Genomic DNA, 24,648 nt, shown 5'->3' on the forward strand with positions numbered 1-24,648 from the left:
AACCAGCTGGCATGGAACATATGAGATAGTTGAAGCTATTGGGGAGGTGGACTATAAGGTCAGAAAACCAGACCACCGAAGGCCGGAGCAAATCTACCATATCAACCTACTGAAGCCCTGGTGTGACCGAGAGACGTGCCTGGTCATTCGGAGAGCTCCACCCCAGACAGACGACCCACAGGGGCAGGTGAAGATATCTCCTGAGTTAACTCCAGAACAATGAACAGAAGTCATTGATGTGATCCAATGGAACCAGGACGTGTTCTGTACACAGCTGGGCTGTACAACACTGATCCAACATCATATTGTCACCAGTCCCGGAGTAAGGGTGATGATAAGACCATACCGAATACTGGAAGCTAAAAGGGAAGAAATTAGGACAGAAGTGAAGAAGATGCTGGAACTTGGGGTTATTGAAGAATCCCACAGCCAGTGGTCCAGGCCTATCATCCGAGTCCCCAAGCCTGACGGCACTCTGAGGTTGTGCAATGACTTCCGGAAGTTGAATGAAGTATCCCAGTTCGATGCCTATCTGATACCACGCATTGACGAGCTAGTTGATCAGTTAGGCAAGGCCCGATATCTAACCACTCTGGACCTGACCAAAGGATATTGGCAAATTCCCCTGGCCGAGAATGCCAAGGAAAAGACTGCCTTCTCTACATCCGATGGCTTGTTCCAATACATTGTCCTCCCTTTTGGACTTCATGGGGCCCCTGCAATATTCCAGTGACTTATGGACAAATTGCACCCCATGCCAAGTAAGCTGCCGCCTATCTAGATGACAGTCATCCATAGCCCTGACTGGGAAATGCACATAGGAAAAGTAGAAGCGGTGCTAGATGCCCTGCAGAAGGCCATCCTCACTGCCAACCCTCTCAAGTGCGTGATAGGACTAGCTGAGGCCAGATACCTCAGGTATGTAGTTGGGAGGGGTTTGGTGAAACCCCAATGGAACAAAGTGGAGGCAATACAAGGTTGGCCTCGACCAGTCCGCAAAAAGCAGGTCAGAGCATGTCAAGTGATAACAGGATACTATCAGAGATTCATCCCTCATTTGGCCACAAGAGCAGGGCCATTGATGGATTTGATAAAGGCTCGGGGCCCCGAGATAATAAAGTGGACTGATGCGGCAGAAGAAGCATTTGCAGATTTAAGGACAGCCCTTTGCTGCCATCCAGTACTCATAGCCCCAGACTTCGAGAAGGAATTTGTCCGACAAACAGATGCCTTGGAGGTAGGGCTAGGAGCCATCCTTTCACAGATGTTTGGGGAGGAGGAACACCCAATCTTGTACCTCAGCCTGAAACTCCTCCCCAGGGAACAAAAGTATGCCGTTGTTGAAAAGGAATGTCTGGCAGTAAAATGGGCTATGGAGACTCTCTGCTACTACCTACTGGGGAGGTGGTTTACCCTCGTGACAGACCATGCCCCTCTCCAGTGGATGCACAGAAACAAGGAGAAGAACACAAGCGTGACTAGGTGGTTCCTATCCCTGCAGCCCTTCCATTTTTGGGTACAGTCCGGAAGCCAACATGGCAATGCTGATGACCTATCACGACAGCACTGCCTCTCATCCCAAGTAGCCCAACCCCATGGTGTTGAGCGGGGGTGGGGGGACGGGGGGAAGATATGTGATACAGCATGGCCAGAGGGCAACAGGAGAGTGTCAGAAGGGAGAGGGAAGAAAGTTTGCTATAGATTAATTAAAGCACCTGAAGCCAATTAGAGCACCTGAAGCCAGTCACCTGATAAAACCCCCCTGCTTCAATCAGATAAGAGGAGGAGTTGAAGCAGAGTGGTTTGGTGTTGGAGCAGAGAGCAGTTTGGAGGGAAGCAGAAGAGAGTTTGGATAAGTGCTGTGATGGGCTAAGAAGACCAAGACCCTAGGTAAAGGGACACCTGGTTTGTACAGAGGGAGGGCAGGAAGCCCCGCAAGCTGAAGGGCAGGAGAGGGAAGTAGTCCAGGGGAAGGAACCGCTAGTTCAAGCGGTTTACTGCTATCCCTAGGGCCTCTGGTCTGGGACCCAGAGTACAGGGCGGGCCTGGGTCCCTCCCTCTCCTCTCCCCTCCTCCAGGACACTAGTGGGGCAGTTAATACTCCAGTTCAGGGGCAAGAAATGGTGCCCTGAACCCCCCCCCCAGAAGAAGAGAAAGCGTGAGACCCATTATAGTGTGCTGGCAATTTGCCACACTGTATTTTAAGACACTTGGTGAAAATAAATGCTTATCAATTTTTTAAAAATGTGGTGGATAAAATGTGCCAAGATATGGCAGCTTTATCATCCTATTTACTGTTTTCAGGCAGTTAAACACAGGAAGATACCATATCAAAGGAGTTGCAGAAAAAAATCTAGTGTATGAACTATAATTTACTTTCTATCAATATATTCCATTCTGATTGCTTCTTCTTAGCATCCAGAGGTTCAAATTGCCCACAAAGACTTGTTTAGACTAGGGAAAAGGTGCCTTTTCCCGTCAAGTTAGCTTGCTTGAGCTATTTTATCTCAATTGAAAACCCCACTTAACAGCGTCCACTCACTCCTGTCTTCTTTTCCCTCCATGTGTCCTTCATTAAATATTTGGCTTATTTGAGAACATCTAAAAAAAAAAAGGTTAGTTTAAAAAAGACTATCAACTTTTCCATTCTAAGGTTATGCTAATGCTGTCAGTATAGACCAATATGAGATTGACTCACTAATGACTCTACTGCATGTTAATTGTTTAGAGGTATGGAATCTGCAGCAATTAGCTATTCATTCTGCCGCTTGGATTTTTGGCATTGTGCCTTCCATTTCTCCCCTCCAATTTTTTTAGACTTCTGTAAGTCTTCTAGTTTTGAACTATTGGACTGGAACCTGCAAATGGGGCTAAAATGCTCTTTATATTAACACCAGTTGTTCTGCAATAGTGTTTCCATCAATCTTATTGAGCTTTTTTGTATGAATCTGATTTATAGCTGCTGATAGGCAAAAGAAATATGTTAATTAATTTAAAAAATGAATTGTATCACTGTGTATGAAGGACTAATTTGTTTATTCAAATATAATAAACAGACAGTTCAGTTCCTGTTTTTGAGGAGGTGGCCTTCAATAAATGTATGGGTGGTCACTTGTTGACTACTTTTGAAAACGCAGATTAAAGACTTTGGTTACAGACTACAGTGCACATTCCTGAGATCATCCAAGCTTACAACTTTCACTTCAACATACTCCTCACTGCTGCTACTATCCATTGAAACTTGACTGAACACATTAACAGTTAACTAGTTTTAACAGGAATTCTCCTCTGACCCAGGCATGCACATCACCCACACAAAAAACCTTGAATAAGCTCACTCTGTATTCAGGATACTGCAAACAGCATCTGTTCAGTCACTGGATAACAGCATCAAGTGTAGTGTCAGACATGCTAAAATCATATATTACCACGTCATGAATTAAACATGAAATTCACCTACTAAAGAAGGCCTCTGCAAGGTCCTTTGCACTTGAGACCTGCATTATATGTGTCTTAAGTAATGCAAAAGGCTCAGATGGTATCACTGTACAGGCTGGTTTCAGAGTAACAGCCGTGTTAGTCTGTATTTGCAAAAAGAAAAGGAGGACTTGTGGCACCTTAGAGACTAACCAATTTATTTGAGCATGAGCTTTTGTGAGCTACAGATGCATCCGATGCATCCGATGAAGTGAGCCGTAGCTCACAAAAGCTCATGCTCAAATAAATTGGTTAGTCTCTAAGGTGCCACAAGTACTCCTTTTCTTTTTACTGTACAGGATGAGTTTCACTCATTCAGGGAGCCTTCTGCTGTAATACAGATAACTTTGGGAAGCCCTGAAATGCAAAGCAACTGTTTTAACATTTCTTGTCTAAGGGGTACATACTTTTCTTACTCCCACATTTAATTCCCATTATTAATGAGAATTTTCGGTGTATACTGAGGGCAGTCTATGGCCACACTGTCATACTTGGGCAAACAAGTACAGGATGTCCCTTCCAAAAACCCTATAGAGATTTGAAAATGAGGAAAAATAAATGTAAAAGAAGAGAATGCCAAACAGCTAATTTCCAGCCACAAAACTTAGTTATCAGACCATATTTCCAAGTACTGGTAGCTTGCTGAATATGATGACATTTCCTATGGGGTAAGGTTACTTATTCAAAACAGCGATAAAAACAGCTCTAGTGAACTTTTAGTACTAAAAAATGCTTAATTAAAAGCTCCTTGGAATGCATTATGCCAGGGAAGGCCCAATTCTCTTGTATGTCTCAAGAATCTTTTCTTTTGTTGGCACTATAACTTTACAAAATAAATCTGTAACACAATTTTTTTAGTATCTTTTTTCAGCTTCAAATGTACACATTTTACCATATAATCATACATAACAAAAATTAAACACTTCCCCACTATACTTACAACAGAACCACCTTTAACATGAGTTGAGATCAACAACATGGCAACAAAACACAAAACTGTGAATGAGTATAAAAGCTATTTATACAGGTATACTTAATTATTTTTTAACTCCGTAATTTGAAAATCCCTACCGTATTTTTAGTTAGGTTAAAATATAAACTAAAAGGTACAGCATGACTCTTAAGCATGTAAGGTGTTTGCTCAGGTTGACATTTATTAACAAATTATGGCAAATATTTTTCTTTGTTTTCTTTCCAAAGCAATGATTTTCTGGTTAATAGGGAAAGAAAATATATAATAGATGATCTCAGAGTGACTATACGACAGCCACTTAAGCTCTTCTTGACAACAATAACTTCATGACTATTCATCCTATGTGTGGGCTGTATATTGCTGCCCCAAATTCAGGCCACCTATGTCATGTATGTGTACTTGGTGGGAAGGGGGAAGATTTGTCCAAGTGGGGCAAAAATGTTGCACCCTTCTGTGGATTCTCTCAGGTCTGCACAGTTCCTGATTTGCAGGTTTTCCATACATCTGATTTTCCACTGTCACATATAATGAAGGCACACAGCCTCTTAGGAAATCTGCTGCTAGGGGAAAACTACTTTTCCTCTCCCTAATGGATTGCTACGAATTCTTGTACTTTTGTTTTGCTTATTTTTAATCATGAATTTGACTGAATAAGCAGTTTGAGGAACTGAAGGCACTTATGAAGGGACTTTACTTTGTACTGTGTCTCTAAAATCAATAACCAGGCCTTTTTTCTAAAAAGTTTTTTTCTTTACCAAAAAAGGTCTTTGTTGGTTGGAAGGACTTTAGAACTGAGCTTGACCATAGTCAGTTCTTTTTAAAATATGGGCCTCTTGGCCCCATTTCTCAAGTTACCTCATTTCTTGCAAGATTATTCCTGCCCTTAGCAGAAGTAATCCTTACAAGAGGCTGTTGTGACAGGCCAATTACAGCTGGAAGATTGGCCCATACTGACATGATTTTGGCTTCCAGTGAGACTTAGGCTTCCATGCATTCAAGTCACTTCTGAAAATGGGATTTAGTATCTTAAGTATCTTAAGCACTTTTGAAAATGTTACCCTGTATCTATAAATATGAAAAAGTATGATTTGTTTAGTATTTCAAAATAATCAGTGGTCTAAATCTGCAAGCCCTCCTTCAGCTGTAACTCACTTTAGTCAATTGGGAGTTCCTCATGTAGAGCTTTTATAGAAATGGCGGCAAAAAGGAACCATTTGAAGTTAACCAAATAAAAATATTTGTTTTGGCTCTATGAAGAAGTTATTGTAGTTCCTTGCTGGAGCATAGAAGATTATACCATGATGGTATATTAATTTCACAGCAAAGAGAGGAGGATTCTCCAAAGATGCTTTGAACATGCTTTAGAAATGCTAGATCACTACTGTCATTAAAAGGCCATTCCTGTTCACTGATGTCAATAAAAGGGTATTACAACAATTTTTATTACCTTTTCACCATGTAAGTGAGCAAGTATAGTCTTTTTCTGATGTCAGCAGAAAAGTGTAATAACTCTTACTAGAACAACAACAGCATTACAGTTAAGGTTGTCAACTTTTCCAATTAAGAGGTCAGTATGAATGCTTTATTCATGTAACAATGGTCAAATGTTAACTGCTTGATAGTGCCCCTTTAATAAATAATAAAATATTTCATAAATGGCTTCTTAATATAGGAAAAATTATACCAGTGGTATGGCCAGCTAAACAGGCATGGGATGAACAAGACTAAGAGTGAGGTAATGTGGGTCAGCAGAAGTGCTGCAGGGAAACTGGATGTAGAGATTAATGGAGCATGTCTACACCAAACTGATCTGTTCAAGTACTCTGGTGGCTGGTTTATGGAAGATAGTGAGCTTGAATGTGAGACAGTCCAGACTGGGGAGTGCTGGAATAGTGCTGAATAACACCTCAGGTGTTGTGTATGACACTGCGACTGAAAGCCCAACCGTATAATACTATGGTGCACCCCACCATGCTGTATGGTGTAAAAGCATGGCTGGTAGAGAGATGGCCTACAGGTGTTCAAGATATCTTCACACAATGCAAGTTACACAAAGACAGATTTTGAAATGAAAGCATTAGGATAGTCAAAGTCATTCCGTGACTGACAAAATCCAGGAAGTGTGATTTCGCTGGTTCAGACACATACTGAGGATGAATAAAGAGGGCCTGGTGAAGACAGCATGGAAGGAGATGTTGGCAGGAAAGAGACCCTGAAGAAAGCCTAGGAAGCAATGGATGGACCTTAGGGCTGTCTTGGACGGACAAAGATGGCAAGATGCTTGCAGGATGACCCGACCCCAGAGGATGGGCTAAGGGGAACAAGAAGTTTATGACTCCTAGATCCACCGCATTGCCAGCTGGCACACTGTTGTCATGATATTTACCTCAAAAGTGGCATGTAATATACCATTAGAAAACTAGTAACTCATTGATCATTAATATTCTTGTGTCACGTATGTATGGCAAACCCACAAAGAACTTTATAGTGGTGTTGGAAACATGTGACTAAAATGTGTGTGTTTAAACCAGGAGTGTCAGGGACGTTGATAAACTGTTTTTCCCCAGACAGAAGAAAGAGGCCAACACCTCAAACCAGGTATGACCAAAGTCTATATGATACTCATTTGTATTGAAGGTTGCAGGAAGAAATCATTTGCATTGGAAAAAGCACCAGAAGGGGAGGAACCAGCATAGAGTCTACACCAGACAACATGGTGTCTACAATCAGGAGGGAAACAGAACTTTATCTGGGGATACCCTTCAGAAGAATACATTTTGAAGATTTACTACTATAGAGAGAGGGGGACAGAACCCCTTCACCTGAGAAGACAAGAGACTGACCACTTTGAGCTCTGGGAAGGGTCCTGGCCAGAGATTCTGGAGAAGACACTTGGTGAGAAACACTTTGAAAAAAGAGACTCTAGTTTGTCAAATTAGGTTTTAGAGACTTAGAAGCATATTTTTATTTTTGTTTGCTTGTAACCCTTTCTACCTTTATTCCTTATACTTGGTATCACTTAAACCAATGACTTTTTGTTTAATAAACTTGTTTTACTTTTACTAGAAAACAATCCAATACTTTGATTAAAATGGAGTGTTTGTTAACTCCAGTTAAGGAAATAAGCTGCTGGGCACTGTCTCTTTAAAGAAGCAGCGAACCTAATAACATCCATAAGTGTTCAGCAAGAGGGCTGGACACTACAGGGCAGACGGTATGGGGAAAATTGGGACTATGTGGGCGTTGGGGTCACCCTGCAAAGAGTAACTGGGCGGTGGAAGCCAGGGTGTGACCTGCATGTTTATATGCTGGCTGTTGGTGTTAGGGTTGTAAGCCACAGTAGCACAGGCAGTGACACAACCCCTTACTGGTCTGGCTTGAACACCAAAGCATCACAAAGGTGTCTTAACATAGACCCTAATTCAGTAAACACATGCTTAAGTTCCACTGAAGCCAAAGCTAAGCAACTGGTTAAGTGCTTTGCTGAGTCAAGACCATAATGTGTAATTAATGTCCATAATGTAAACTAATATCTGTGTGGAAAAAAACAACAAACAAATTGGCCCAGGGATTGTGACATTAATTAGCACTAATTCTACTTCTCTAGGTAAAATCCTGGATTGAATGTGGTAGATAATTATGTAGGCTGTTACCAGAAAAAACACAAAAAGAGGCTATACAGAAAATAGAAGCTAACTGTATCATTTTAGAAAAAATCAAAATGCACAAACTCAAATGCACCTTTTACAAGACCAATTGTATACTAGGCTGCAAATAATGACGGAACACATAAAATACTTGCATGCTATAGAGGATACTTTTAGTGATGAAATATAAGTATTTCGGACACACACGGTACTCTTTCATATAATCGGGGCTTGTTCCACACTACTACAAAAACACATTTTGTACATAATACCAAAGGTTACAGGCAGGTTGGAGAGCAAAATAATAGTTTGTTTACTGAGCTGCTTGTGGAGCTTTCATGATAGGATGGTACAAAATGTATTTTTTCCTTCTCAAACATAGCAGTGTATTTGTGCGTTAAGGTACATTTTGATCATCGCGCCATTCCAGCCAAAGCTAGTAGTTATGTATAGGCCAGATCCTGCACCATCAAAGTCATTGGGAGTTTTGCCATTGAATTCAATGAGATCAGGTCCTCAGTGATCTGAACAATATAGTAAAAGTAAAATATGTATACTCCTTGTATACAGTAGAGGTGAAATCCTGGCCTCACTAAAGTTAATGGCAAAACTCCCATTGACATCAATGGGAAAACTTTAATGTGTTTCTCCCCCCATATCATAAATAAATGTCGGTGGCCGTTAGTTAACTCAAAGTTTATTTAAAAATTTATTTCCTCTGCTATTTCTGTTCAGTAATCTTGCTGCTTCTTCCCTCTTTGGGTGATGTTCTCCCACTAACCCTCACATTTACCAGTGTTAGAAGAGCTGAGCAGTTTAGAAACCAGTCAGCATGCTAAATAAAGGTTTGTCTACTTAGCTCAGGAATTCAGTAACAATTTGAATGCAACACGGAGAGCTGTTTTAGAAGTAATGTGAACTCAGTTTTGTCAGTGGAAGTTGTCTGTATGAATCAGACAAAATGGAGCAAATTAAGGGCATATTTTAAACCTAACTGATTATTTTTAAACTGAATTTTCTGAGTTTTTGAATTTAAATCAGACACCTAATTTTACTGTAAGCATTTTATATAAAGATCTTTGCTTTGCAATATATGACTTAAGGCAAAAGACTAATCTTTCCTATCATATAAGTATATAATCTTTCATATCACACTATTTTTCAATTTTGTATTATGTATCTGATGTAGGATGCATTATGAATAGAGATTTGGTTTTTGGATAAATATGGTAGATTGTATGTTGCAAAAACCACCTGAGAAGTACTTACTATACCATATATGGACAGTAGATACTAATCAAAGTGAAATATCTTAATAATTTTCATGTCTTTTCTTTTAAATAACAAAAATGACTGAAATATTACAGATGAATAGCTAAATTTCTCTTTTTTGCAAGTCACATTAGTCGCAGCATTATTGTAGGAAGAGCTTGAAGTCAATGAAACTTTTGCCTTTCATGTCAGTAGAAACAGAATCTGGGCCCACTGTGTATCTTTAAACTTTATCCGTTGACTAAGATTTGTTGAAAATTGAAGTAAATTGAATGCAAATGTGATTAATCTTTAGATACTCATTTATTCCAAAATTATAGACCAAAGTGAAGTTATTTGGATGATCATACCATAGCTATGGAATGTTTGAAAAGGGAGTGGATATTTGTATTAAAACAGAAGGCCCTTCTTACTCCAACATGATGTCAGTAATACAGCTCCTCAGAGCATGCTATTGTTTTAAACAGAGGTCCCCAAACTTTCACATTGGTTGTAAAATATTATTTAGTGTTGTTGGACTGGAAGGAAAATGTCATACATCTGCAAACAATTAGAAGGAGTTGGACTATTTTTTTTATTAATTAAACAATAAAACATCCTTAAGTGTGACTGTGGGCTTATCTACACCGTGTGGCAAAGCACGCTACAAGGGTCCTTTTTGTAGAAAGCTCTAATGGGTTGTTCTCTAACTTCCCCATGTAGACTCTGCTGGTGTGATCTAAAAGGTACTGCATTCAAGTTAATGTCCTGCCCCGTAGAGCACTTTTCTATGCCATGTAGACAAGCCCTGTATGTACAGAAGTCAGATTCCCCTTCCTGCGATTGTCATATGAAATAAGAACTTTTAACAACAAGTAAATCTTCAGTGCGGCCACTGGTGATCAACAATATCATTTATAAGATCTTTTCAGCATTGCAATGCATGAAAGTATCCAAGTTGTGTGTGTACTTTAAATCCTCCAAAACCTCTTAACCTTTCTTTCAAACATAGTGACTATTAACCATTTTGCAACTGGGATTCATTCATTCGTTCATTCATTCATTCATTCATTCATTCATCCACTGACTTTAAAGGAGCTAAGATTTCATCCTTGGTTCATACATTCTGCTTCTCCAACATGATCAGCCAAAGTTAAGATTTTAGCCACTGTTAGTTAATTATTGTTATAGTTAACCAAAGCCTTTACAAAACTGATTTTATCTTTAATTGAAAAGCTTTCTGGAAGCCAAAGAAGCTTTAATACCACAAGCACCCTTCCTCTCAAAAAATGCTGGTATAAGAAATTAGAATGTTTTGTTCAACCCTAGGAAATTAATCCTTCATTATACCATGAATTTTATAAATTCAGTTCAAAATTCAAAATACTCAGAACACAGTAAGGCATTAATACTACATAAAATTAAGCACTTCCCTACTGGCACCTTAAATAATTGTAAACCTAAAAAGAATGTAGCAGGAAACACACTTCTATTTAAAACATTTTAGAGTTACTTATGAACACTATAATATATAAAATATATTAAATAATCCATTAAATTGAAATAACTTATTGAAATTCAACAAAATGAATGTTAACAAATGTCACATTAAGTTCAGTGCCATGTACCATAATTCTGAAATTAAAGACATAAAATACACTGGTCAGGCAGATGAAGCATCATTGTTGAAATACTGATTTATGGTACTAACTAAAAACAGTTTCCATTACAATAATTACGCTTCTGCTTATTAGTAAGTAAATGATGTTGGTACTGTATAAATGAATACTAAGAAGAAAGGAACTACAGCTGTGTAACACAGCTTGCCCTGATTATAGCCACTTTACTACTATTTTATAAGATTACATTGATTTTGAAGCCAGAGGATGGAAAAAATGAACAGGCCAAGTTTCAGTGGGCAATTTGAATTCTCCACAAGTTTCCTATTGACTTGCTTGAAAACCATGCTTATGAATCAAGGGCAGAATTTAGCCCAACATCTTTTCTTTCATAAACGTATACTTTCTAAAAATAACAGATGTTCAAGTAAACTATTTAAACAAATAACAAATGAGAAGCCATCTCAGTTTAGAATAGTGTTGCAAGTCTGACTCTTGAATTAACATTAACATTGCTAATACTCTGAGAATTGCGGCACTGTGCATGGTGTATGTGCACTCATATGGATTTTGTTCATTGCCATAGTTTCACAGGCTAGATAACCTTCATATTGGAAGTAAGCTAGCAGACTCTCAGCTGATCTACTCCTCTAAAATCGGAAGAGCACAAGTTGTTCAGCTGTTTGTTTCCTAGTCTTTCAGATAGAGACTGTATGCAAATGTGATCTAAATATATGTGATCTAAACATTCTATATTATAGTTTGAGTCTAAGGTAAAGTTCATAGTGCAATTAATCTTTCATGCATTCAAATTTTAATTAGAGAAAATATATAGTTTAAGGTTATCTCTGAAACTGGAATACCCCTTACTTTTTCAGGTACTATGTTTCCTACCTTCTTCAATGCAGTGTATCTCAGACACATTTAATGTAACCCCAAATGCTTAATACAACTGAATTTGCTTATCTAAGTTTTACATGAAGATGTATAAACAGTAGGACTGATTCTGCTCATTCACATCAGTGGGAGCAGAAGCAGGACCAGAGTTGGTAAAGCTGCAGAAAATCACAAATATTGTTACCTTGAGCTATGACAGTGAAATATATTTCCTTAGGATGTTCTTTAAAATTTGTCATTTATATATGTGTACTATACTAGGATGCAGCAATGGAATTGCTGGCAAGGACAAAACTCCCCTGCTGTCATTCTGCATACGTATGATTTTCTGTCATTCACTTTGAACATGATTGTAAAGCTTAACAGAAGGCAGTTGCTTACCTTGGCATACATTTTGCTCGCTTTGCTCATACCCAGTTGCACACTGTATTTGGTGAGTTGGATTTGGAGGTGGTCGATGAGGATCAGCAGGGGTCCGTCGAATGACATTGTTTCGTCCACCAGTGGATTCAGCAGCTGTGTCTTCTCGTCCATTATTTACAATAATTTGAGCTGTTCTAGGTAGACAGAGGTATCCTCCATAGTGGTTAACACATTTCATCCCACCTTTGCATGCATCTGGGACAATTTCACATTCATCAATATCTGTGGTTAGCAACAACACAAGTCATATTTTAAAATGGGACCTTAACAGACATTAACACAAGTAATGTAACAAGGCATGCAAGTACACGTGTATTGTCCAAAACATCAAAACACGGATGTAGAAGATAACTCAAGAGAAAGGACTAAAAATACCATTAGTAAGTCTTTCACTTATAAAGATTTACTATACCTTTGCACCGCTGCCTGACAGGATCCCATTCATAGCCATCTGTACATTGCTATGTAGAAAAGAGATGCAGAAAAATGACTGATGAACTAATATTTTTAAATACTTCATGCATTTGTTGTTGCTATGGAAAATTGTGTTCTGAACAAACAATAACCAGCGTGGTTATATATTTTTCATAATATCAGGAAAATAGATCTCAGTGCAGTACTACTGTGTAACAAAACTAAGAAGTAGTTTATAACAGGAAATGAATAATCCTTTCCTAAATGTTGGCCTAATGTCTATTCTAAATTGACAAATTTAGGGCCTGATCTTTTAAGGTGCTCAGTGCCTCCAGAGAGATGAGCATCCTCTGTTCCCAGGGAAGTCAATAATTGCAGAAGGCTCTCAAGATCTCACAGGACCAGACCTTAAGTTCTTTGACTCATAAAGTGTAGATCAGTGCTACTCAAAGTGGTGGTCCGTGGACTGGTGCTGGTCTGCAAGCCATCGGCTGCCAGTCTGTGCGCACATTGGAAACAAAAATTGCTGGTTCCCTATATCGGATAGCTTGAAAAGCACTGGTGTAGATGACACTCCAGTTCAAGACCTTGATGCTGCCAAGCCTTATTCACATGAGTAGTCCTGTGGATGTCAATGTCACTAGAGTATTGCCATCTTAAAAATAATGAGTCATGCCCCAAATCATGAGATTTTAAAAAATAATAAATTGTGGACTCTTTTTTATTTGCCTTCTTGATTTTAAGCCATTAAGGTTTATATTCTTAAGCTTTTCTCTACAGCCAGGAGGGCTAGAAACTTACTTTCTTTTTTTAAAGAAGAAAGTTGAGATTCTCACATAATCATATGAATCCAGGAGCTTGGGCTTTAGGAAAAACAGCAGGTATTGTGAGACTCATGATAAAATTGTGAGTTGCAACACTGGGACTACTCATGTGAGTAAGACTTTGCAGGGTTCAAATGAGACAAAACATGAAATCCATGTATCTATTCACATCAGTATGGACTACAAATGTGAGAAAGAGTTTGAGGGATAAGGTTCCAGACTTTTTAGAAGGCATCTTCACCTTCCTTCTGCCCCAAAGTATTCATTTTCTAGAACACAAGATCTAATTTTTGAGAGGCTTAATTATCATCTCAAATGACAATTAGTGGAAACTGACTGAGCACCATAGTGCTGTTGAAGTGCACAAGAATACAGACGTAAAACATCAATAGATAAACTAAGATATAGTACGTGTTGTCTGTCCTGCTTGATATATTATTTCTCATAGTGTTGCAGAAAAGGAGTTGACTCAATAAATCAGCTAGTCACAGTGAGCCAAATTAGTTCTTGCTGTATCGCCTTGGCTTTAGTGGAGCTACATCAGGGATAAATTTGACCCAGAGTGTTGATATCCATATTGCTCAATGTATTATGCTGAAGTTGTTCTGAGAAACTTGTTACTAATAGAGATTGAATCAGCAGTAGAAACAACAACATTTTGTTTATTCACAGGTGACATCAATGATCTGCCAAATGTAGCAGTGAGCTGGAGGGAAAAGCCTCTAGTGTTAGGAGGGGGTAAGAGGACAGCTAATTGTAATATAATTCTAGCTCTCTAAAGGAATGACTGCATGCTGAGTTGACACCACAAAAGTTACTGTAGCTATGAAAACCCAAGCCCAAAGGAAAACAAGCAAATTCATGTATTTACTGAATCACCCAATTCCTGCTAATGCACAACAGAAGTAATGTGTACTTAATACTAATGAGCCAAATCCGCTCCCATCAAAGTCAATGGGAATTTTGCCATTGACTTCAGTGGAACCAAGATTTGGCCCTAAATGCATATAGTACATGTATCATAAATAATAGTGTAATAGGGGTACAATTTTCAAAAGCAACTAAATCCTGTTTTTAAAAGTGAGTTAGGCACTTAAAGCCTAAGTTCCACTGATATTCTATGAGGTTTGGGCTTCTAAGTTCTAAAGCCACTTTGGAAAATAGCACTTAGCAGCCTACATCACTTAGAGGCTTTTGAAAATGTTATGGTAGGTCTAAACGAAACTAGGCAAGTTTATTGGAAGAATGCTAGATTTTTTTTTTTAGGGAATACACAATAAAAAATGGAAAATAAGCCTGTGTACTAGGCATAATCTCACTTTTAAGGCCCTATGTTAACACATTTTATAAATTGCTTTTTGCTGTAACATAAGTAATTATAACATATAGACTGATTCTGCAGCACTTACTCAAGTGAGCAGTCCCCTGACTTCAGTAAGACTACTTATGTGAGGAACAATTGCATGATATCAGGCTCTTTGGCCAAAATCCTACAATTTGTCCCACAAGGACAACCTTCTTTGCTTGTGTGGAATCCCACTGATTTCAGTGGGGCTCTGTGCAGGAACAGCAGTCCACCTACATAAAACAAGTTTCAGGATCAGGGCCTGTGTTTGTAATAGGGGTCAAATATGAAAATTTTTTTTTTTTTCATGATCCAAGCCAATGTAAACATTACTCTGCCAGTGATATTCATTACAAAAGTAAATGAGCAAACATAGATGAAAAAGTAACTTACATAAAGAAGACAGCCCTGCCCCTCTATTCTTATCACATCCATTTTAGGGTGTGAGTAGAACATATTTCCAATATTTTATTAGCAGCTGGTCATAGCCACACAAATAATTGTTCAAAACTATTCTTGACACTGATGATTTACCAGCTAGAAAATGTCATAATTTACACACAGCATTAAATTTTAAGACTACAGTTACAAAGTACTTATATTTTGTTAAAACACCTTGAAATCTCCTAGAAGAAATGGAGCAACACATTTTGACTAGTAGCTGACATATATGTTTCATATATTTATAATTAATGTAATACATTTGTTTTAAATAAGTCATATACAGTATTTCTGTAATTTTGAAGATGCTTGGGCATCTTATGTCACAGAACTTGGAGTTGCATATAACAATATGTCATACCCTTTTCTGTTATGGATAACATTTACTTTGTACATTTATGATTTTCCAGTCTATTTTTTGCATCCATAAAACAAAACAAAAATGCTTCCGGAGGGTTCAAATCTTTCTGAAAGGTAGGGAAAAAGCCTCATCTTATAATTTTGTTCAATTCATCTAATTCAGTACCTAAATAAACCTTTCAAAACAGAAGGTATCACCAACAAGTTCAAAGTCTGAAACTTGGTTTCACTCGAGAAGCACCTTAGTCTAAAATTAAAATACAAAGTCAAAGAACTTTGAACTGAACATTCTATATTGGCAAAGAACTATGGTTTCTCTAAGGGTTATTTAGAAAAGAATCCCTGCTAAGCAATAAATATCTCAAAGTCTATTAAATCTTACCGTGTATGTTATAGTTTCTTCAGTTTCCTGTGAATTTATTGTAGTAAGAGTGAAAGCAGCCAAGAACATAATTGTCAACATCATGAATCTTGAAAGAAAGAAATAAAGAAACCCAATGTTTAGCACCTTTTACTGTTAAAAAGCTAAGAATAACCAGCTATGGGGGTATATCCCACACTCCTTACTAGGGTAAGACTTCCACTGAAGAATAAGGAAGGCAAGATGGAGCCCTTGTTAGATTATGAGGAAGTGGCTGAGATTTAGCAATGTCTTAGTCAGTTTTATCTTTCCCCAGCTGAAGTAACAGACATTAAAATAATGTAACAATTAACACTGCATCACACTCAAGCATCTGTTCTCTAAAATAACATAGCCCAAGTACCAACATTCTTGCAATTATCTGATTTGGTTTTAAAATTAATTTTCAAATGACTTCATGTCCCACCAGAAATATCTGTGTGAGAGATCTAACAGGTAAAAGAACCAGGGAAAAAAGATAAAAATGGGATTTACCTGGATCCTGCCAGTTTTTGTAAACAACCCCCATATTGTATTATCAAAATAGAGACTAAGTGTAGCCCTATCTACCGCACCAAAAAATCTCAGACCCTGATGAAACAGCACTGCAAAATGACATACCTAGAACCTGCATCCTGACAATTTTTGGCCCTAGTCCCCCAAACTGCATCATCTAAACAGATAACAGGTTTAGCTGCTCTGACTGCAACTTAAAAATCCAGACCTGATGTATCCTAATGCAACAATCCCACAAAAACTCTGCTCTGAAATCTGGATGCTGCGGGGTCTTGCCCAATTTTTCCACAAACCCAGAAACTGTACCACCTTCCATTATTCCACCAAAACAATCTGGACCTTCACTCATGCAGGTACAAGGAAGCTACCAACAACTCTAATTTGGCATGTGTACTCTGCTGGATCTGGCTAACTGCTGGCTGCCTACTCCCCCCAATTTACCATCTAAATGTATGCAGTTTCTGTTAGTCCACCACGATCATCCGGATCCCAGTGTATCATAGTGCAACAGTGCTGCAAAAACATGTATCCAGTGACTAAATCTGGCTGAGTTTTGGCCATGAACTTCCCAGTCACACTATTACCATCCAACTGTATTTGACCCTTCATTGCAAGGAATTCATTTATGTTTACCAACATATTGTGGCCACAAAAATGCTTTTGTGGTGCTGCTGCACTGGGGTGCAACAGGATCAGGGTTTTTAAGGTAGCTAGGAGCAACTAAACATGTTCTCTGGGTGTTCAGATTTGGGTCAAAAAATGGGAGATCCGGCAGGATCCAGGTGCCGGATCCAGCGTTGGTGACACTGTTGTGCCATGTGCCTGGGCCCAAAATCTGGCAGGATTCAACTTTTCCCCAAGCCCCTGGCAGAACCAGTTTATAAACTAAGCGTGGGAAGTTCCTATGTATTCCATTCTCAGAAGGTTTTTAAAAATAAACCCATGTAGTCAACTTCAGTTCGGGTTACTTCGTATTTCAATTAACTCAGAAAAGTTCTCTGCTCAACCTTCCCCCCATGCTCTGATTAACGTTGCCAACGTCGGACAGCTTCCAAGCAAAGCAGGTAGACTGAAGCAGTCCCCCATCCCCTGCGCACGGAAGAGGGGGAGCGGGGAAACCCAGCGCCCCGAACCCGCGAGAGTCGTGTTCTGCCCTGAGCCCAGTGATCCCATCCCCTCTCCCGGTCTGCCCGGCCTCTGGCGCCCACAGAGCAACTCACCAGCAGCCCCCGCAGGACTGTGCCCCACGCACGCACTCACCCCACCAGCCCCCGGCGAGCCGTTCGCAGTGCGCCCCCAGCTCCTCGTCTCCCGCGTGGGCTGCTCAGGCGGCGCCTTACCTGAGCGCAGAGCAGGGCTCCTCTGAGGGCACCTAGTACCTGGGCTAGCCTGGCAAGCGCCGCCGGGGAGGAGAGCGAGTTCCCGCAGCAGGTTGGCCCCGCGCTCGGCTCCCAGCCCGTCCTCTCCGCGCGCCGCCGGGGTAGCGCTCGCAAGGCTGCCTGGCGCTCCTGCTCCCCCCGCCGGCCTGGCATTCAGTGACAAGGGCCCGCTCCGGTGGTGTCTATTGAACGCCCCCTCCCGGCCCCGTGCTCAGTGAGTTAACCCCTTCGGCTAGGGCGCACGCTGCGGGGGAGGAGAGACAGCCAGGCGGTTAGGGAGCGATCTCCCCGTGCCCAGCGGTGCCACCCACAGGGGAGCGTGTCACCTTCGTTAAGAAACCCCAGCCGCTGCCCCGCCGCCCCTTGCACCAGACTGCACTGGGCTGTTCCGAGGCTAAGCGAGAATAATGTGAACGCGTCGTTATTTCGGTAGCTGCGGGGGGCGGGCTGTCCCCTTCCAGGCAAAATGTGAAGAGCCAGAGACTTCAGCACTCAGTGGGTCAATTTGGTTGCAGTGGGACTGCTCGTGCTGTTCAAGTTGAGCATGTGCCGGAGTGCTTTCAGGAGTCAGACCACTGTGTGTAAAGTTCCTCACAAATGTAAGTGCTTGCCGGAATTGGGGGCTATAAAAGGCAGGTCCTTGCCCCAGAGAGTTTGTCATTGGAAGTCAGGCACATCTGCATTAGCTGCTGTGGTCAAAAGGACACAGGGTGCATTGTGTCTAGGATGGAGATTAATACGGAAAACATTATAATGCCATTATATAAATAAATGGTGCAGCCTCATCTGGAATAGGGTGTGCTGTACTGGTTATCCTAGTTAACAGAAAAAAAATGCAGAATTAGAGGGAATGAAGAATAGTGTGATGAGAATGATGAAGGGCTTGGGAAAACTCATATGAAGGCCGAAAAGTTTAAGGTTATTTACTTTAGAAAGGAGATGAATCAAAGGGAACATGATAAAAGTATATAACAATATGAATGGTCTAGAGAAGGTAGATCAGGAGTTTCCATTCTTTCTGTCTCAGAACACAAGAACAAGAGGGTGTTTAATGAACTGGGAGGTGGCAAATTCAAACCAGTCAAGATACTTTTTTTTTCACACAATGTATAATTGAACTGTGGAACTCATTACCACAGGATGCTGTTGAGGTAAAAAAACTCAGCAAGATTTAACACCGGATTCGATATTGATATGGCTAACAGTAACAACCAGCATTGCTATAGTGAATGCTAATGTGCATTTTGGAAGATGTAGTAAACCTTATAATTCAGGGTTTAAGATAAAGTCTAATTATTAGGGATTAGGAAGAGACATAGAATCATAGAATATCAGGGTTGGAAGGGACCTCAGGAGGTCATCTAGTCCAACCCCCTGCTCAAAAGCAGGACCCATCCCCAATTAAATCATCCCAGCCAAGGCTTTGTCAAGCCTGACCTTAAAAACTTCTAAGGAAGGAGATTCCACCACCTCCCTAGGCAACGCATTCCAGTGTTTCACCACCCTCCTAGTGAAAAAGTTTTTCCTAATATCCAACCTAAACCTCCCCCACTGTAACTTGAGACCATTACTCCTTGTCCTGTCCTCTTCCACCACTGAGAATAGTCTAGAACCATCCTCTCTGGAACTACCTCTCAGGTAGTTGAAAGCAGCTATCAAATCCCCCCTCATTCTTCTCTTCTGCAGGCTAAACAATCCCAGTTCCCTCAGCCTCTCCTCATAAGTCATGTGTTCCAGACCCCTAATAATTTTTGTTGCCCTTCGCTGGACTCTCTCCAATTTATCCATATCCTTCTTGTAGTGTGGGGCCCAAAACTGGACACAGTACTCCAGATGAGGCCTCACCAATGTCGAATAGAGGGGGACGATCACGTCCCTCGATCTGCTGGCAATGCCCCTACTTATACATCCCAAAATGCCATTGGCCTTCTTGGCAACAAGGGCACACTGCTGACTCATATCCAGCTTCTCATCCACTGTCACCCCTAGGTCCTTTTCCGCAGAACTGCTGCCTAGCCATTCGGTCCCTAGTCTGTAGCTGTGCATTTGGTTCTTCCGTCCTAAGTGCAGGACCCTGCACTTATCCTTATTGAACCTCATCAGATTTCTTTTGGCCCAATCCTCCAATTTGTCTAGGTCCCTCTGTATCCTATCCCTGCCCTCCAGCGTATCAACCACTTCTCCCAGTTTAGTATCATCCGCAATAATCCGGGCCCACATAATGTGGGGAGCAGATTAAACTACATTTGTCTAAAGTTGCTTGTACTCTCCTTTGAAGCATCTGATGTTGACCACTGTCAGAGACATGGTATTGGACTTGATGGATCATGGCAATTTTTGTTTCCTGTGTGAATACCTTAACCACCCACTGAGGCCAATGGGACTACTATGTGAGGTTTTCTGGGCTTGGACCTGATCCTGCCATGAGTTCAGCATGGGTGGATCTTTGTAACTGACTTCAAGGGAACTGCCCAACCATGAGGATCCATCCAGGCTGAACCCACTGCAACATTGGGGTCCAAATTAATGGAAAAATTATATTTGCATTTCTGAACAAATAAGAAAAAAGAGATGAAGAGATTTTCCTCAGCCTTGTTTTTTAAAATACACCATTGGGTTGAGGCCAAACATGGAAAGGAGATTTTTTGGATAGCTGTGAATGGAGACAACATTAGAATGAGAGGTTTCAGAGTAACAGCCGTGTTAGTCTGTATTTGCAAAAAGAAAAGGAGTACTTGTGGCACCTTAGTGACTAACCAATTTATTTGAGCATCAGCTTTCGTGAGCTACAGCTCACTTCATCGGATGCATACTGTGGAAAGTACAGAAGATCTTTTTATACACACAAAGCATGAAAAAATGGGTGTTTACCACTACAAAAGGTTTTCTCTCCCCCCCACCCCACTCTCCTGCTGGTAATAGCTTATCTAAAGTGATCACTCTCCTTACAATGTGTATGATAATCAAGTTGGGCCATTTCCAGCACAAATCCAGGGTTTAACAAGAACGTCTGAGGGGGAGGAGGGTAGGAAAAAACAAGGGGAAATAGGTTACCTTGCATAATGACTTAGCCACTCCCAATCTCTATTCAAGCCTAAGTTAATTGTATCCAATTTGCAAATGAATTCCAATTCAACAGTCTCTCGCTGGAGTCTGGTTCTGAAGTTTTTTTTGTTGTAATATCGCAACTTTCATGTCTGTAATCGTGTGACCAGAGAGATTGAAGTGTTCTCCGACTGGTTTATGAATGTTGTAATTCTTAACATCTGATTTGTGTCATAGAATCATAGAATCATAGAATATCAGGGTTGGTAGGGACCCCAGAAGGTCATCTAGTCCAACCCCCTGCTCAAAGCAGGACCAATTCCCAGTTAAATCATCCATTTATTCTTTTACGTAGAGACTGTCCAGTTTGACCAATGCACATGGCAGAGGGGCATTGCTGGCACATGATGGCATATATCACATTGGTGGATGTGCAGGTGAACGAGCCTCTGATAGTGTGGCTGATGTTATTAGGCCCTGTGATGGTGTCCCCTGAATAGATATGTGGGCACAGTTGCCAACGGGCTTTGTTGCAAGGATAGGTTCCTGGGTTAGTGGTTCTATTGTGTGGTATGTGGTTGCTGGTGAGTATTTGCTTCAGGTTGGGGGGCTGTCTGTAGGCAAGGACTGGCCTGTTTCCCAAGATTTGTGAGAGTGTTGGGTCATCCTTCAGGATAGGTTGTGGATCCTTAATAATGCATTGGAGGGGTTTTAGTTGGGGGCTGAAGGTGACGGCTAGTGGCGTTCTGTTATTTTCTTTGTTAGGCCTGTCCTGTAGTAGGTGACTTCTGGGAACTCTTCTGGCTCTATCAATCTGTTTCTTCACTTCCACAGGTGGGTATTGTAGTTGTAAGAATGCTTGATAGAGATGAGATGAGAGAGAGAGAGAATGAGATGCCTTGCAACCATTACTATAATTTTTGCTATCACAGAAGGTGTAGCCTTTCAACACATCTGAGTCCTAACGCTGCATGTTTCATGCTCAAGCTTAAGGTGAAACCACAGGGTGGTGACAAGCAGCGTTCTATGTGTCAGTGGACATTGCTATTTATGTATGACGGAGTTGGTATAGATGAAAGCAAGTAACAGGAACATTTAGAAATAAGAAAAAATAAACCCTTCCCTGCATTCACAGCTTCATCAGTGCAGGCATTCAATATCATGAAATATAACTAGGAAATCTAGGGCCTGACTTTGCAGACTCTTATACCAGGGATAGAGCTTACTACTGTGAACTCATTGAACTCATTGGGGCTACATCAGTGAACTCACTGGGGCTACATGTACACTAATATGCACTATGCCTGAATTTAATGGGGCTCGAGCGTGTTCAGTACATTACAAGAGGTGTTCAGAGCCTTGCAGGATGGGGCTTTATATCACATTATATTTTATAGAATTGAAATAGGGACAAGGGCCTCTATCCCACAAACACAGTTTAATACTGGTATAACTATTTCTTTAGGGCTATTATTATTATTTTTTAAACCAAATACGTATATTCATACAGTCCCTAGTGTGGATGCAGTTAAACTGAGATAAAAGTGCCTTATACTCCCTGGTACAGCTTATTCCCCTTCCAATACAGGAATAGTGCACCAATCTAAAGCACCTTTACATTGGTATAATTTTTTCAACTCTAGGGGATTGTACTGCTTTCAATATACTGGGGTAGTTAAAATGGTACAACTTTTGTTTGTAGATAAGTGCTTGTACATATACTTAACTTTATGCACCTGAGGTGTTCCACTGGGACTACTCATGTGTAGAGTTAAGCACGAGTTTAAGTATTTGCAGGATTGGGGCCAAGCTTTTAGAGTGTTAAAAAAAAAATCCTAAAAAGACAGATGTATTCAAATCTTCTCATAAGACTTTTTCTAATGTAAAATGTGTTTAAGAATTATTACAATGTCCATCCCTTGTTTTCACAGGGCATTGTGCAATTCTTTTTGGAAAATGATTTGGGTGAAACAAGCAAAAGTATATTTAAACAAAATAAATTAGTTCACTTTTGAAAACTTAATCCAGTTTAAGACTCTTCAAGTATTGAGTAGTTTTCCTTACAGCCAATCCATTTTGAATTTGAAAAAGCATGGGTGAATTGGGTAAAAAACAATCATGAATCAGTAAACAAGAAGAAAGTGAAACAACATATCAGACCTCCAGCTGGATAGCCTGCCAGAAGAGCACTATTATTATTAGTAGTAGTTGTAAATGTTTGTATTACGATAAAGACTCAAAGGCCCTAATTGTGACTGGAGTCCAGTTGTGAAGAGTGCTGTACAAAGATATAAGTGCAGTGAGGGCTTTTGCTGTACAAAGATAAAAGAGATGGAGGATAGGGGGCTTTCTCGGGGGCCAGTCCAAGACCATGGAATGTACTCCCACAGGAACTAAGGTTCATCACACACCTCACCATTCTCAGCTTTAAGTGCAAGGTGCCTTTCTTTGACCTTGCTTTCTCTAACACAAACCCAAAGGAAGGTGTGTAGATGTATTTTTATATATAAATATAAAAATTCCCAGACAAAACATTCCACTGCACACATAGGACAGATATATAATCACATTGCTTAATGCACAACTGGAAGGTGCTCAGATAATGTGGTGATGAGCTCAGTATAAAGAACATATTTAGAACAGAAGAGCGTAGGGTTTGGGGATATAATGTTACAAAGTCAATGTATATGGTGAAGAACTGGCAGAGTGACATTTTGTTGGTGGTTTTGTTTTGTGTTTTAATATGTTTAATTGGGGTACTTTAATACTTTAATAGGGTGAGAAATGGAGAAGTCAGTAAGAGTTAGGACGTGAGAAAGGGAAGGAAAGTGAAGAAGGATGCTCACAGCTTAGCACCTGCCAGCCATGATCAGAAGGCATCACGACAGAGGTGAGTCTTACAGGGGGATTTGAAGGAGGATAAGGGAGAAGTTTATATGGATTTTATCATTCATAAGAGGCACATGGGAAAAAGCACAGAGGTGTTTATGGATGAAGCTGACTGGTGGGTGGTAAAGGCCTGGAACATTGGAATGAAGGCAGGGGTTGATGTAGCAATGCATTACTAGATCAGATGAGTAAAGCAGAGCTAAGTTGTAAAGGGCCTTAAAGGTAAAGTAAAGGGGGGATTATCAAAAGGGCCCAAAGGATTTAGGAGCACAAGTCCCACTGAAAGTCAATGGAACTTGTTCTCCAAAGTCACTGAGGTGCTTTTGAAACTCCTATCTAGAAAACTTGTGGTTGATGCAGAGCTGAAGGGAGAGACAGTGGGAGGACTCAAATAGGGGAATGGTATAGTCCAAGTGATGAGCCCGGAAGATGATTTTAGCAGCAGCACTTTGAACAGACTTGAGGGGAGCAAGGTTGCAGTGGTCAAGTTTCTGTGATTACAGGTGAGTGAGGCTCCCTCTAAAAATTCAGGATTTGCAGTTCATACAGTTTATTGATAATTACAGCATAGCAGTAGCAACAAAGTGTGGTATAAGAAATGTATGTTCAAATCAAGTTTTTAAGGACATTTGGCACATATCGTCATGAAACTGGCAATTTAACAAGCTATCATTTGATAAAAGCCGTTTCTTTTCCTCAAAGTATATATAAAGCTCCTAGAAACAAAAGTTCAAAGTGTTGCATAGGT

The 24,648-nt window shown here is 40.3% G+C and overlaps 2 protein-coding genes across 5 annotated transcripts in view; both read right to left on the minus strand.

Annotated features, from left to right (window-relative positions):
- The window catches only part of EFEMP1 (EGF-like fibulin extracellular matrix protein 1), a 94,271-nt gene extending 76,018 nt beyond the window's left edge, over nt 1-18,253 (minus strand). Inside the window, exons 1-4 of one of the 4 annotated variants that reach the window (XM_073339337.2) lie at nt 17,848-18,253; nt 16,054-16,141; nt 12,700-12,748; nt 12,246-12,509 (exon numbers count right to left, since the gene is read on the minus strand). In XM_073339337.2, the coding sequence (XP_073195438.1) occupies nt 12,246-12,509; nt 12,700-12,748; nt 16,054-16,141; nt 17,848-18,119 (673 nt within the window). In that variant the 5' untranslated portion in view covers nt 18,120-18,253. Of the gene's footprint in view, nt 1-12,245; nt 12,510-12,699; nt 12,749-16,053; nt 16,142-17,807 lie in introns of all 4 variants that reach the window. The other 3 variants (XM_073339336.2, XM_073339338.1, XM_073339339.2) reach the window with 3 other exon arrangements.
- Nucleotides 1-21,117, minus strand: part of LOC140908219 (uncharacterized) — a 60,620-nt gene extending 39,503 nt beyond the window's left edge. The window contains exon 1 of the mRNA XM_078851929.1: nt 21,021-21,117. The gene's annotated coding sequence lies outside the window, so the exon portion shown is untranslated. The remainder of the gene's footprint in view (nt 1-21,020) is intronic.
- Nucleotides 21,118-24,648: the final 3,531 nt, after the last annotated feature.

The sequence above is a fragment of the Lepidochelys kempii genome, chromosome 3 (genome assembly GCF_965140285.1).
Source record: "Lepidochelys kempii isolate rLepKem1 chromosome 3, rLepKem1.hap1, whole genome shotgun sequence".
Taxonomy (NCBI): domain Eukaryota; kingdom Metazoa; phylum Chordata; order Testudines; family Cheloniidae; genus Lepidochelys; species Lepidochelys kempii.